General features: G+C 42.6%; 1 protein-coding gene across 3 annotated transcripts in view; it reads right to left on the minus strand.

Moving 5' to 3' along the window:
* Positions 1-721: 721 nt before the first annotated feature.
* Positions 722-15860, minus strand: part of EFCC1 (EF-hand and coiled-coil domain containing 1) — a 62308-nt gene continuing 47169 nt past the window's right edge. Inside the window, exons 5-8 of one of the 3 annotated variants that reach the window (XM_088662210.1) lie at positions 14985-15150; positions 9054-9143; positions 4848-4917; positions 722-1802 (exon numbers count right to left, since the gene is read on the minus strand). In XM_088662210.1, coding sequence (XP_088518336.1) covers positions 1669-1802; positions 4848-4917; positions 9054-9143; positions 14985-15150 — 460 coding nt within the window. In that variant the 3' untranslated portion in view covers positions 722-1668. Of the gene's footprint in view, positions 1803-4847; positions 4918-8984; positions 9144-14984; positions 15151-15860 lie in introns of all 3 variants that reach the window. The other 2 variants (XM_035106268.3, XM_035106270.3) reach the window with 2 other exon arrangements.

The raw sequence follows: 15860 nt of genomic DNA on the forward strand, positions 1-15860 counted from the left end.
AGTGGTTCGTATCCTTCATTAGCTGGTCCACGGCATGTGTACATTAAATATTCATTGTGGGGCTTAATTGTATTTTTATAACATCTTGGTGTTTTGTTTTGTTTTGTTTTATTGTATTACAATTTGAGTTTTGCAGAACGCAAATTGCAAAACAATAGAGTGCAATGTATAAGAAATAAAAGATGCCAGAAAAATGCAGTTAAAAATCATGTGGCATCTAGCACAATGCGGTACAAGAGCTACACCAGGCAGAAAAGGCGTTGAGTGGTCTGCTATGACCATCAGCAATTCTCCATTGGTCCATGGCAGTGTGGGGAAGTATGGGAACAAGGCACAATCTTCTCTTTCGTTAGTACTGGACTGGGGAGCCTGTGGGCCTCCATGAGGTTGCAGAACTATAAATCCATGCTTGCTGGGTCTGATGGGAGTTGGAGTCCAACAACATATAAAGGTTTCCCAGTCCTCATGTTACTGTATCTGCAAGCGCAGAGCTAAGAGTTCGGAAGATTCTGGGTGAGGGAGGCTCCTTCATAGGTCACAGATGAATCCAACATCTGGCATGCTGATAAAAGCAAGAGTGTGATTAAATAGTTCCACTCTCTCAAGGTTCCTACTGGGGATTTTTCTTTGTGCCTTTGCCCCTCACCCTAGAGCCCAGCCTTCCTACTGCCCCAGGTATTCTCAATGCCCAACAACCCAGTCAAAAGATTCACTGCCATCATTTCAAAAGGATAAAGGTAGCATTTAATATAGCAATCTAAAATTTGCAATACGATAGTAGTGAAAAAGCTCCTATCAAAGCAAAACTACATTTGTAGGGTGGCTACCATTTTAAATAAAATAACTGGCTGGACAGAAATGCAGACATAACTATAAGAATTAAATAAGGTCTGTGTTTACAAGCATGCATACTGACACCATACAAATGTATGCCCTTTGCAGGACACATAGTCCCTCATGACTGTAGGTAGTGATAGCAACCTATAGCTACCTCAAGTTTAAGTGACCTTGGTGTGTTTTCATTATACACTCATTTTCCCTTTGTACATTATGAAGGTTCCCTGGCACACAAACCTGTTAGATGCTCCAGGGAAGACAAACTACTGAAATGTAGCAGATAACATTAATCTCTCTTATTATAACCAGGAAGCTAAAGCTCTACAGGGTTAGTAACAGGATAATTTTAATACAATGGATCAGAATATTTCTGGTACCAATAACATGAAGGCTTTAGGTGCCACTTATTCTTGGGAGCAGGGAGCAGTCTCCTGGATAAGGCTTGCTTAGAAATTAGATGAGAGATTACAGAACTTCCCAGAAGTATCATACCCAATTTCACAATTTAAAGTGAGAGAATGAACAAGCAGCAGAACACAGGTTGTATACAGATAAGGTCTCAAGTTTGAATTTCTGGAATTTCCTGTGGAGCAGGGCTCATGGTCTGAGAAAGACACACACCACAGACCCCAGAGATGTGTTCAAGACCCACTGTAAGTCACTGCTGACAGTGCATGGACTCTGTAATGGCTCCTCATATTTCTGCAATTGTCTTTTATTATTACAGCTTTTACACATTTCTAGATTGTGGAGAACTTTGTGCTTTGCTGTTGTAGCTTTTAAGCCCTCTGGGTTGTAACAGTCACAATGCATTGTGGGTGGCACTGTTGCTCAACAGGAGATAACCAAAGAGTTAGCCAAGGATTGGTGACCTGGAGTTTTCTCAAGCGGCTTGCTTTGAATGAGTTCACAGGCAGTCAGTTCATGGTAGAGGGTATCTAAGACTTCAATGATATGTGGTTTTCCTTTAAAACAGAAAAAAAATGCAAATAGTGAATTGGAAGGTTAACAAAACAAAGACGAAGCGGTATGAATATCAATAACATATCCTTTCTTACAAAATGTAGGCATAATTGCCAAAATTTGATGCAGACTTTTTGAAGGACTGCATGGTGAACACATTCCTGTTCATATCAAAGTGAAGCAGAGTGGAGCAATCTTCAGTTATCTTGGCTGCTCCGTCTGCTTCACACGCTGTGGTCAGTTAATCCACATCCTTGAACACACAAAGATGAGTTTTGAAATGTATCTGTCTCTGTATGTTGGCAATGTGCTGTAAGGCTAAACCTCCTGAAGCTGTAGTCACAAATAAATAGCCACAGATAAAACCTTTGGGCTGTAAAAAAATAATCTCATGCCTAAATCAAGGTCGAGTTCCCACCACAATGAGAAAAAATTGCTAACCAAATCCACCTGGTAACGTTTGATTGTGGGTGCTTCCAGTCGGGTGCTGAATATTGCAAAGAGGTTAATCAGATTTTGAAACCCAGTCATTGGCAAAATGGTGGTTTTTTTAATAGATAACTTAACCTGTTTTCCATGGAATGGGTAAGTCCAGATAAAATGGGGGGAAAATATGGGCTGGGATTTTAATGCCAGCGATGTCCTGCAGGTGCTGCACACCAAGATTTCAGGATGCAATTTGTGCAGTAGTGAGTACAAAGAAAGTTGATGTTGCAAATGAGGCAGACTTAAAATAGAATGCTTGTGGGCTGAATTTCTTTTCATTTGGGACGCAGAGAATTCTATTTGTTGGGGAAAGAAGCGGGGAGGAGAGGGAAGCAAGGGAAGAAATGGGAAGTAAGGAGGGAACCGCACTGTAAGCTCCACACGGGGCTGTTGACAAAAGCAGCAGACCTGCAAGGAGTTCAAGGTGCATACATGTTCCTCCAAGTCTCCTCACAAAGCTACAATTCCCAGATTTCACTGGGAATGGGGGTTGATCGTCAGACAGCTCCAAGGATTGTAGCTCTGTGAGGTGTACAGGGGTCTCCTGACACTTCTCAGCAGCCTTAACAAACCACAGTCCCCAGGATTCTTTGGAGGAAGCCATGTCTGTTTAAAGTGGTATAATACAAAGTGAAATGTATAGTGCAGACAGGGCCAATGTTACAATTCCCAGCAACAGTACCCAGAATTCTTTGAGTGTAAAATGTGTTCTGAATGTGCTTTAAAAGTACGGGGCAGGATTTAACTAAGGAGCCCCATCAGCATAAGCCCTGCAAAGGGACTTCCACTTGTGCAATGGGCCTTTCCCTGTTCTCTTCCTCTTGCAGGCCCCATAAATTGCCTAAATGGAAGGGAGGATGGAAGAACCCCCTAGAACAGCACACAGGAGGAGGAGGAGGAGGAGGAGGAGGTCATTCTGCCTGGTGAAATGCTTGGCCTGACAATCACCTTAGCATCATGTTGAATTCCTCTCAGCGTCTTCTCAGCCTAAGTCTCCTAAAAAATTCAAAGAAATTTCTCTTCCATGCCACTCCCTCAAGAAAACAACAGAAAACCATGCCCCACTTTTGTAGGGGGCAGGATATTTTTAGGGAGGGGATTTTGGCACAGCCTTAGTTTATTTGCCATTTATTGAAGGACTTGTATTGAAGGGTTCAAATATCCAGATGCCTAGCACTGAGGTACAAGGAGTCCCTGCTGGAGTCAAAGAGATAATGGAAAAAACAAACCCTTCTGTATGCATTAATTCCCTCCCATTACTTGCATTTAGATCATTCAGGCTAAATTTTGAATCGTTATCTCATATATTTTCATCCATTCTTCAACCCATTTTGCTGTTTGAAAAGCTCTGCCTTTCCCTGCAAACTGTCCATGTGCAGCATGCCAGTTCCCTCTCAAGGAGGTCAATGCAAAAACTCTGCAATTAGAAACCAAGTAATCAAATAAAACCCATCAGGTCATAAAGGTTCTCGTAACAACAGCTTATGCACGGTGGGGCTACTGCCTGAGGAGAGGACTCAGCAGATTTAGGCTTTGCATATGAACATGAAAGGTTATTACAAAGAAGGTCTGACCCACTTCCTTCACTAAAGGATGCTACTTTCCTTTATACATGTATTCTCTTTTGTTACACTAAGAAACTTTTATGCAGTGGGGAAAAAATTAGCCTAGAGGGTGTGTTCTGTTTTCTCACATATCTGTAGAATCCCAATGAAAAGGAATAGGTTGAATATGCGTTTGGGCAAAGCTTACAGTCAATGATAAAAAGACTGAGTGAGAGGGAGGTGCCTCCAGTTATCCACAAAGTTCATGCTAATGGCAGAATCTACGGTATTTATGTTTCCATTTCCATGTAATTTCAAAGATGGGAAGACCTTCCATTTAATAGATGACTTCAAGTAACAATTCCCTCTCTCTCAAAGCACAGCAATGGTGAAATTAAGATTTTATTTATTTCTCACCAAAAGTGTCAAATGACAAAAGCATCTCCCCTGCAACTTGCTTTATGCCAGGACAGCAATTAGACATGCTGGCCCTCTAAACAAAAACAGGAAGTGGTGCCTTCCCCAACAGCTGCTCACCCATCTCACCTTTTCTCTTGTCCAACTATCAGAGAACAGTCATTGGGGTCTTTATGAGCTCCATCCTTTGACCAATGCCTGAGCTTGCTTATGGACTGGTGCTTAGATGGATTTCCTTAATTGGACCCATCCCTGACTCTCAAGAGTGTAACATCTTCTCTTTATCTCAGGGATGGGGAAATTATGGTCCTTCTGATATTCTTGTACTCCCAACTCCCACCATTTCTGGCCATTGGCCATGTTGGCTAGGTATGATGGGAGTTGTGAGTCCAACATCCAGAGGGCTACAGGTTCCCCATTCCTTCCCTAGCCATTTCTGGGTATCAAAAGAATGTACCAGGCAGTGCTGGAATGAAAAGTCTCTTCCATCCACTGCAATAGCAAAATCATGTTCCCCATCAAATTGCTGCTTTAGGCAGTCTCTCTATGGACAGTGACACCTAATGACAAGGCTCTCCATGTATGGCTTTACTCACTTACCATGTTCTGGGTCACAGCAGGATTCCAAAGTGCTCAGTAAGATTTTCCCCAAGGCGCACTTAGATATGTTCTTCAAAACACAAAATATTAGGGAACATTTAGCTTCAACAGAGGCTTATATGGACATTTCTAAATAGAAAGCACATTAGTAATAGTCTCCCTAAACAAAAAAGGAAACTCAATACTATATCTAACAAAAAAAAACCTCCCCCATATTCATTATTTTGTGTATTTACAAGATCTATACTGTGCCTTTTCCTTACGAAAAGCTAAAGACTGCTAACTATAAACTGGCATAAACAGGATTTATTTTTGGCATTCTTTATTTTTGGTTATATTTTGACCAAGAGATAAATTCTAGAGTGCAGTTTCAGAGGGTAGTACCTATGCAATGATGCATGGACACACCTGGGTGCAAGGGTGTACAAGCAGAGGATATGGAATAAAAAAAGCATTCAAAGTGATTGTGAGCTAATGGCATAATACTAACGGCAGTTTAAGCAATGTGTAAGTGGATAGCATATCAGTTTGCAATGGAAAAAGTGAGTCCAGTTCACATATGGCCCCAGCACATGAGTTTTGTGCACATGAGGGTTTAGCCTACCACATCACTTGTAAAACTTGAAAAGTATATATAAGGAGGCCTCTCATGTGAACCTGCTACTTTTTTGGGGGCACCACATGGCAGAACAGAGCCTCAAACAAAGATGTGCTTTCCCAAGCCCACATTCCCAGCATGTTTGCACTTGTGTCTCAGCAACATCTATGCTGACTTGGTTATGTACACAGAATGGAAGATAGCAGGATCCCCAAGGACATGCTCTATGGCAGGGGTTGGCAGAGTTTTTGTGGCTTGGGCTGGTTCACGGTCCTGCAGATGCCGCGGTGGGCCAGAGTGCGCATGCATGCACAAATGCTATTTCCGGTACTCCTTCCGGCGCGGAGGATGTGTGTGCAGCTTCCCATTGGCTGCAGGAGCTTCCTGCAGCCAATGGTAATCTGGCCAGCATTGCGGAAGGTGGTCCCCGCTCTGCTCCGCGCCAGTTTAGCGCTGCGCATGGGAAACGACCAAGCAGGCAGTGGGGGTCCATGGGTCGGTTAAACGACCCCCATGGGCCACTTGTGGTTGCCAACCCCTGCTCTATGGGGAGCTGGCTTCAGGCACCAGGCCCACCAGCAGACCAACTCTGCATTACAAAGATGTCTGCAAATGTGACATGAAGCCTGGAACATTAACCCCACTGTGTGGGTATATTGCAGACGACTGCAGTGCCTGGAAACAGACAGTGAGGTTGTGTATCCACAGCAGTGCCCAGAGGAGAAATGACAGCTGAGAGGAGTGCAGAGAGAAGAAACGCCATGGTGCATCTGTAACAGTGAAACCAGACAGCTTCATCTGCCCCACCTGCAATAAAACATGTCTCTCTCATTTGGTCTCTACAGCTACAGCAGGCACTGTAACACTCCAACAATTTGACTTTACCCCCAATGGTACACTCTTCCATTGTCTCTTGAGACAGATGGATGCAAACAATGGATATCTAAACATGTCTCTCTCATTTGGTCTCTACAGCTACAGCAGGCACTGTAACACTCCAACAATTTGACTTTACCCCCAATGGTACACTCTTCCATTGTCTCTTGAGACAGATGGATGCAAACAATGGATATCTGAACACAGCTTATCCATATGTGATCAAACGACATTATTTTGGCTGGCACCAAGGTAATAGAGGAGTGAAAAGCAGAAATACATGAGTCATAGGCAGCAATAGATACTCAGAGGCGCTGAAGCAAGGACTGGACATCATGAGAGTAAGGAATTATTCAGGATGCAGAAGTCCCCTCATCTTCAAATATTCCTATCCATCAGTGAAAGCAAGAAATGAAACTGGTCTCCCTCAGGGTTACAAGAGTGCCATTCAGTTTCATGTGAGAGAACAAAAGCCTTACCGATTCCCAAGACCCTAACAATGTGGGGGCATTTCTCCCAGGGTGCTGTAATTCACCCTATTCATTGACAGATCTTATCACCATCTTGAGCTACAATATATGACAGCATACAGGACTCATGACACTGTTCTCAGAGTGGTGTGACACGCTGCTTGATGGATCGTCTGCTAAGCTGAGATGACTTTCAGCGAGACTGCCGGTCAATGAGGGACATGTCACAGAATCCTGACACAGAACGCCACAATGCTTTCTGCCAATCATAATCAGTCATGGCGCTTTAATAGCATATCCTTCGTGGGATTGTTATTGATCCAAAGAGCAAGCACTGCCACACTCAGGATATGAAGGCTCGGCCGAGCCGGGTAGCGAGTTAACATAATAGAAAAAAGCTACGTACTCTGGAGAGCCTCTAGCAGCATCGAGGCATATTTCAAACATGATAAAGCAATCATCAAGTCAATCACATTCACAATAAATAACAGCTTTGCATGCATTTAAAAGCAAGAGGAGTGAACTCCAGATGAAGATGCAGAGCAGGCCAATTTGCTTTGTTCAAATGGTTTTGAAAGACCTTGCTTCTCACAGTCACCATTACTCCAGTCCTACGAATCAATGAAAGCAACTTTTAAAAATGATCTACCCTTAACGTCTTGTTGTATATATAATATTTGTACAGCTTGTTATATGTTTGATATGCTAACAGGTGAAACTAAAATCATCTGATCACTAAATGCCCTAGGATGCTTTCAGGAAAGTACATGTGTCTTCCATTCCACTAAAGGAGGAAATTCATGCCATGCTGTGTCTACTGTTCTGTCAGCACAAGCAATTTCAGCCTGCCAGATGGAACAATTGTGCACAGGGAAGGGATGGGGAGAAGTTCGATTCAGCTTGAATTTAGAGGTGTATCTGTTATATTTGCACTTCCCGAAACAATATGAGAACTGAAACACAATCATCCTTCAAAACTCCATATTTTGTGACACAGATCTCCAACCAAACAATGTTTATAAAAATATTGCAGGTAAGTGCATTGAAAATGAATGTAGTAGTGTAAATAACATACAAACTGTGCTACATTAGGGAAAATAGCTTGCAAAATGTGTACATTGGTCAAAACTGCCAGGGATTGAATCTGGGACCTTCTACATGCAAATTATCCCATGAGATCACCCACTCACTTGCATGCCTGGATAATTTTTTTTATAGTTTTCTTGATTCCCTACCCTACCCTCATGTATATCATAATTCATGTATTCACATGAGCATTCATACAACCTTTTGGAAAGGCTCCCTTCCTTGCTTGTGTAGATATTTTCTTTATTCTTTAAAACACCTTTTAAAAAATGACACGAACAGCTTCTGTCTAGTACATAAAACAATCTTAGTCTCTCTCTTCCTCTCTCTTGTTCTGTCTTTAAAAAAAATAAAAATCTTTAGGAATAACATTAACTAAAACGGTAGCCTCCTTACAACCTGATCAAGCCAATTACCCACCTTTTAATATAGACATGTAAAAGAATAAAACAGGAAAGCAAGCAGACTTTTCCTCATTGTAACCACCATTTTCTGCATGTTGGTATAGCATTGGTGCTGGATCAGGTCTAGCACTTCCATGGTTGTGCTAATGATGAAGCTGCCACCACTATTATTGCTTTTTTTAAAAAAAAGCAGGGTTGGAGAAGTTGTGATTCTCACAATGCTGGTTCCGTGCAAGGTATCAAAGGGGTGTGCAATCCCCCCTCAATTGCTGTTTCTTCCCTGTACTCCTCCTTATGTGCTTGCAGTGGGTGGTTTAGCGCAGCGTGCAGGGGAGTTGTCGAGTGGGCGGTTGGTACACAGGCGGCCCATGGGCTGGATAAACGTCCTTTGTGGGCTGCATCTGGCCCATGGGCCGGACGTTGCCGACCTATGTTTTAGATCAATCTGAAGCAATATTAGACCTAAACCTTCCTTAGGAGAGAGAGAGGATGAATATCTCTGATGGGAAAGCTATTCATCTGGATGTTTGGGCTGTCATTTCCTAATGCAGCCATGCGCTGCCAAGCTTTCCTGCAGCAAACTCAAAATGACACTGGAAGTGGCCACCTAGCGGAAAGCTTATGGAAAGATACAAGGTGGTGTATCCATACGGAGGGGCAGGGTCCAGACTCTCAGCTACCTCCCACTATTTTCTTGCCATACCAGGTCCCGAAGTTGCTGAAGCAGCTGCAAAACATCCAAGAGCTTTTCTTCCACCAGGGACAGCCTTACTCTCTCTGTCTCCAACATCTGCATCTCCATCTTCAGCAATTCAGTCTCCTCCACCTTCTGCTGCAGTTCCCCTAGCAATGGGCCTTTCATCTGGACAACAATAGATGACATGAAAAGTACTGGAGCACAAGCATTAAATGTCTTCCCCAACTCTTTTAATCAGTGGTAAATGCCCATTATGAACATGAACTTAATTTTGCCAAGTGGAAAGTGTCACTAAAGGATATAGTGAGTAGGAAGTAAAGGCAAAGATCTGCATTCTGGGCCTTTACTGTGGTGGCTTCCTGAATGCGGAATGCTGTCCCCAGAACGACTCTTTAGGCACCAGGCAAAACATTCCTCTTTACCCAGGCCTATGGCTATTAAATAATCTATGGCCTGTGAAAGTATTTGGGAGAGGACTGTTATTATTATGACTACCTTATTATTAGGCTGCCTGTCAGTATGCTTTTTATTGTTTTTATCATTGATGTTCTGCAACGTGTCTACCACCCTGGGATCTTTTGATAAAGGGTGGTATACACATTGAATGAATAATAATAATAATAATAATAATAATAATAATAATAATTAATAATAGGAATTTCATGGGCTGTTCAACATAGCCAAGATCGTCTGGGGATTTCAGGTTTTCTGAGTGTGCCTTGTAGGTTCACATATATTTTCAAAAGGAAGCAATACAGGTAGGATTGACCTCTTCCACCACTAATTCTATCCCATGGCTTTTATTGCACCTGTATGCCTGGTGGGTCTGCTGTAGCAGAAATAAAATCAAGATCTCAGCTGGTGTTTTTCATTCTCCTTGAGCCATTAGTATTTTGCAAAGCCCTTACTTAACGAAACACATGCTTCACTGCACTCCTGTGAAACACTTTTGATTGCTTAAAGTTTAAGTGTATGAACCATTTAGCAGGAGAGAAAATATTGGCATATACATTAACTTCAGGGGGACCACCTGTGTGATCAAGTTAAACATGCACTTTAGAATTGGTTGCCTCTTTCTTTTAAGAACATAGTCAAGGGCTTCATTGAATTGAAGGTCATGTCAATACCCACTTCCACCCAGCTGGGTCTAAGTAAACATCTTTGTCACCAAAATATTCATTTCCTTCACATGCGCTAGAAGTTTATAGCACACCCTAATCATGCCTACTCAGAAGTAAGTCCTAGTGAATTCAATGGGGCTTATTTCCAGGTAAGTGTGGTTTGCAGTGTTAATGTCACAATGCAGGAAGCAGAGCAACTCGACTGAATCATGGCGCCTGTGCTGAATAATTCAACACACAAGATTCATCTTGAATCTTCTGTGTGGTCACAAGTTCCATTCAGTTTAACAGCTAATCATGGGGCAATGCTCTTGAACATGGACCAGTTTGTGCTCTATTTAAGCAATACTGTCATTATTATTTTTAAAGGAGAAATATGTTCCCCAAAACTGTGACAGCTTGCCTATTTAATGAGGACACTTCCAGACAAGCTGTTTATTTAGCATTTATATGGGGAGGTATCCAACTTAGTGCCGCGGTAATAATTCAAGCAGCACAAGCATTTAAGCTTGCCAGATGGAATGATCACCCCACTCCCCTGTCTTGTTTTAGGGGCTCTCCTGACCCTTGTGTAGCCAATTTGTACAACATAGGAGCACAGGGGGAAGAGAGGGGGTATGCCCCCTTGTACTAGCATAAATCCTTGGGTAGGCTTCCATTAGTGGGACTCGTCAGTTGAATCCCACCCGCAGGTATGTTTGCAGGAAGATTAAACAACATTGCATCAAGCAACTGTTATTCCAGGCAAAAAAATTTAAAAAATCTTTCCATTAGCACCTTAGAGACCAACTAAGTTTGTTACTGGTATGAGCTTTCATGTGCAGTGTGACTCTGTGGTAGATTACTTTCACTGCACTCCCCCCCCCCCAACTTGGGCTAGCAAGGTTCTTTTCCTATTCACTACTGACACTCTACAAGAAAGGTGTTCCCAAATCCAGAATCCATTTCAAAGTCTTTATTTCCCTCTATCCATTAAACTAGTAGTAAGGAACCTTTTTCAGACCAAAGGATGTGTTCTTACATTTATGGGCGATCTCCTGGGGCCCACAATGCTAGGCAGGGACTAGGGATGCAAGACTGCCTGTTTTAGTTCCCTCAGTTCTCATTTTTCAAATCTTAAAATCAGTTCTCCACATTTCTACAGGCAATTGGAGTCTCCTTCTTTGGAGGTCTTTAAGCAGAGGCTTGACAGGCATATGTCAAGAATGCTTTGATGGTGTTTCCTGCTCGGCAGGGGGTTGGACTGGATGGCCCTTGTGGTCTCTTCCAACTCTATGATTCTATGATTCAATTTTCATTTAGAACAAAAACAAAACTCTCATGAAAATTCCTTGACACTTGTGCGAATTTATCCTAATAAATGCATTTTTGCAAGCCATCGCTCCTAATATGATGCAGGTTTGTAAGTTTTTAAACTAATATATTCATTCTTGTGCACTAATGTTCCCCCTAGTGTGTGTGTGTGTGTGTTTAAAAAAACATTGGTTGGAGAACTACACAGCAAAACCTGGATACGCATGAATTTTGATGGATTGTTTTGCTTTGTTTTGGTTTGCATACTGTCTCAGAAAGTACAAATCTGATAAGATTCAACTTGGAAATTCAAACTGAATCAAATCTCTCTCCTGTCCCCAGCAAGGATAGAGGCAGATAGTGGGTGGAACCACAGGAGTGGTCTGTGGAAGGATGTGGCCTAAACAGAGTCCCAAGTGTCAGACAGAGAGGCCAGGAGGACTGCATTTGCTTCACTCGAAGCAATTAACAGGACAACACACCAAGACCCTCAAAAACTGTGTCCCTCTTTAGCCACGCTGCCAGATCTCTTGAGCTTCAATTCGACACACGCTTACTTTGACTGCGTGAATATTCCGCAGTGTTCTCTATTCTCTGCCTATTTCTCCTTGTTTGGAACAGATAAACAAAGGCAATTACGAGCTCTCTTGTAAGTATCCACTAGTCCTCAGTTTATCAAGAAGCTAATTGCTACCTGCCTTTTCAGAGCCAATGAAGAAATTCCACAAAGCAACTCGGGATCTTTAACATGTTGGACACACACAGCTTGTTTTCTCCTTGATCAATGCTATTGAATGGTGCTGTAATTATTGTGCAAACTGTGCTGCAGCCACAAGTTCATAATTTTCTTTGAAGTTTACATAACACCACAGGCTGGATGTAGATTGTAATGCTTCTCATCCTTTTGATCATGGTTGCTGCTACAGATTCCTGGTGGCAGAAGTGCAATTGGAATTGGCCAGGATCCACATACGCTGCTAATGGGCATCTCTGAAAGCCACTATTACATCACAAATTGCCACTGGAAAACAGAGAGTTTTGAAGCACAATCCAGATATCACCTTTAGGTCTATGCAAGGCTTAGAAAGGGCTATTTAGACTACTGCTGCACTCCCATTTCTTCCCAAATACCTAAAGCACATTCCTTCCAACAGCCACTGGAGGCTCAGTTTTTAAAAATTGGTTTTCTGGATTGCAGCTCTACAATATGGTTTAATATAGAATTGATGTTGCATAAGGTCATTTTGAAATAAAGACAACAGATTGTTGCTGATATAATGGAACCATAGTTTGGCCCTACTTGATCAAAGCCCCAGTCCATCTAATTCCCTCTCTAAGCCCCCTCTTTCACTTTTGATTTGGCCACGATTGCCCACTGTGGATGCCACATCAAATTATGGTTTGATGCGAGATTGGAACTGAGGAAGGGAATGAGAGTGTGGTGGGTGGAGGGAGGGAGGAAGGTGTGCACTAGTTCCATTCACACACCACCAAACCATGGTTTGACATTATTACATGACCGTGGTTCCTCCATGCAAAGACAGTGTTTCGTGTATGAGCAGGTTTTATGCCCAATTGCTTTTGCCTATATAAAATTTAGGCATCTTTCATGGTGGATGAAAACAACTCCACTTTTTGATTAATTTGTCTAGCAAAAGCCACGTATTAGTCTCTATGCCACTGGCAATATTTAATCATTTTAGGCTTGGAAAAGCATCAACTTATCTTCAAAATTTACTAATGTTTTCTTCAATCTATCATTTATGACCTGACACATTCATTAAGCTCTTTCTTTGGAGGACAGCTCTTTGAATTTACTGCTGCTACGTACTGGAGCATACTTAAAAAGGAATCAAAGTTAACAACCTTTTTCATCTCCTGGCCTTTGTACTTTTAGATTGGATCAATTATTGATCCATACGTGTGGCTGTTACTCTTGGCCAGCCTGCAGCTAAGGGGAATTTTGTTGTGCTTCATTTGTTTGAACAGCCTTTAAAGGTACGGTTTTGAACGCATAAATAAGAGCACACCATGCCATTTAGGTGCAGTTTTAGCAAACTGCCTACAGAAAGTGACAGTCTGGCAGTAATTCCTATATTAACTTAAAAGCTTTATGTATAATTGAGTAGGAGGCTATTTCAGCCCACTCGTAGATTTTATTCCAGGTTCAGAGATGCTTGATATTTACTGATGGGGAGGATATCATAATTGTTACACTATAAAATTGTATACACATAGTCCAAGATGCACAGATTATTTGAAAATTCTGAGAACTGGATCATTCCATCCATTTTTTGAGGCATGAAATCTGCCTCTTAACAGTAATCAGCATAGATTGGACAGGCTACTGGGCTTTGGGACTTCAACCTACACAGGCCTGAAGCAACCTCATATTGCATTCTTGCTGAAGCTATTATTTACTTGTACTGTATCTACATACAAATACAGTGGTACCTTGACATCCGAATGCCTCGACTTCCAAAGGTTTAGACTTACGAAGTCGGCAAACCGGAAGTATTTTCGCCGCTTGCACAGAAGCGGCGTGCACGGTCTGCGCATGCGCAAAGTGCAAAATTGTGCTTCACGCATGCGCAAAACGGACGCTTCGACATCCGAAGGTTTCGACTTACGAAGAGCGCCGTGGAACGGATCGCCTTCTTAAGTTGAGGTACCACTGTATACATTCCCAATATATACAGTGTCACTCCACAGTGGCAGGACAGTGTCACACAACAGCTCTCTGCCAGCAAGCTATGCAGGACGTCGTAAGAGAATGTGGGTGATATCCAACAAGACAGTTCCACTAGTGCAAGGATTTCTGCTTGTGCAATGGACGTTCCCCTCTCTCTTCTCTCCCCTCCACACCCTGTGCCCTTCCCAAATCTATTCCAAAAGAGTTGGGGAAACAGATTTGGGAGGGTGTGTGTGCACAGAGAATTTCTCCCAGAGAAGAGAGGAAGGGCAAGTTCTGGCCTTGAGCTAGCTGTTCTAATTCACGATATAGTACCCTACGCGTTTCAGAGTCTTGTTGAGAAAGAGATAGACAGAAATAGAGATTAGCATTGACTGTGATCTAAAGGACTGTGCAGCAGCGGCAGCCAGCAGAGACAGCAGCATGCACCTGTCCTCCTACCACTGGCATCGCTGTGGTTTACTAGGGGGCAAAGGCAAGAGGTGATGGAAGGGGTGGCTGGGAGATTGGCACAATGCAGATACACTGGGAGAAGTGCTGGATTGGCTCCACCAGTTCACCGAACTCCCCGCCACCTCACCCCTCCTGGTAAGCCGCAGTGGCACTGGTACTTGGGAAGCCAGGCGTGGCCCTGGTGTTCCTTTCTGCCAGCTGCTCCCAATTCTGTGCAAAAAGTGAACATGCACAGCAGAGCTTCTGAGCACCTCCAGCTGAAACCACTTGCCTGACAAACAACTCCTGAAATGTGAAGGGTTTTTGGAGGTCGCTTCTGACAGAAGCTGTGACCAGAGACAAAACATGGAGATCAGCAATATTTGTGCACTCTATTGGATCCCAGCCAGCCTGCAGTGGCACACTGCATTTGCACCCCCCCAAAAGGCATAAGACACACACATCTACCTCTTCCATATTTGTTCCCAGTGTTTTCACTTCTTGCCCTTTCATCTCAAGCTGTTCCGTTAACTTTGAGAGTCGCTTAACTAGTTCCACAATGGTGTTCTCACGGTCGTCCTTTCTGATGTTCCCAAAGGAGGCCATCAGCTTCTTCAGAATTGTGTCATCACATCTGTGGGCAGAAAGACTCCAGTGACTGTGTTTCTCCACTGTAGCTTCATAAAGTTAGAAATGAATGCCCTCCGTTGCACAGCATAAAATATTTGAACTGTGCACCCCTGGGAACAAAATCCCTTTCTGAAACAAAATTAGGATTCAACTGCATAGGCAAGAAATGAAAGCATGCCTTTCTCTGTCTTTTGCTTTATTTTTGAATGTAAGTCATTTTGGGTTGCCCTGGTCAAGATAAAGTGATTAACAAATTTAATAAATAATAATAATAATATTACTTGTAGAATCTCCACAACTTGAAATCATGAAAAATAGGCCATGAGAAATAATTCTGCTAATTAAATGTGGGAATTTAGAACTAATAAGAAATTGTATTTACAAGAATTTCTACACCAAATTGTGGATTGCAATTGTGGTTGCAATCCCAGAAAGTTATGTGCTTAGACAATGGGACACGGTGCATGCAGCTGGAGATATCCTTGAAGTTGTTCTACAGCAGCAGCTCACGGGGTTTCACAGGCAAGCTGGTTTTCGTGTTTAAGGTCAGCTTGCTTGTCGAGTTGCGTGAGTGACTGCAGTGGAAGCTGCAGAGACACCTTGGCTTGCATGTACAGTTCTCCCCGAACGCGCTGCTATGCTGTTGAATATTATAGGGCTTGGCATTACTCTCTGGCGCTGAATCAGAATAATTTCATTTACCATCTGAACCTT

Source organism: Zootoca vivipara, chromosome 2 (genome assembly GCF_965207765.1).
Source record: "Zootoca vivipara chromosome 2, rZooViv2.hap1.1, whole genome shotgun sequence".
NCBI lineage: Eukaryota > Metazoa > Chordata > Lepidosauria > Squamata > Lacertidae > Zootoca > Zootoca vivipara.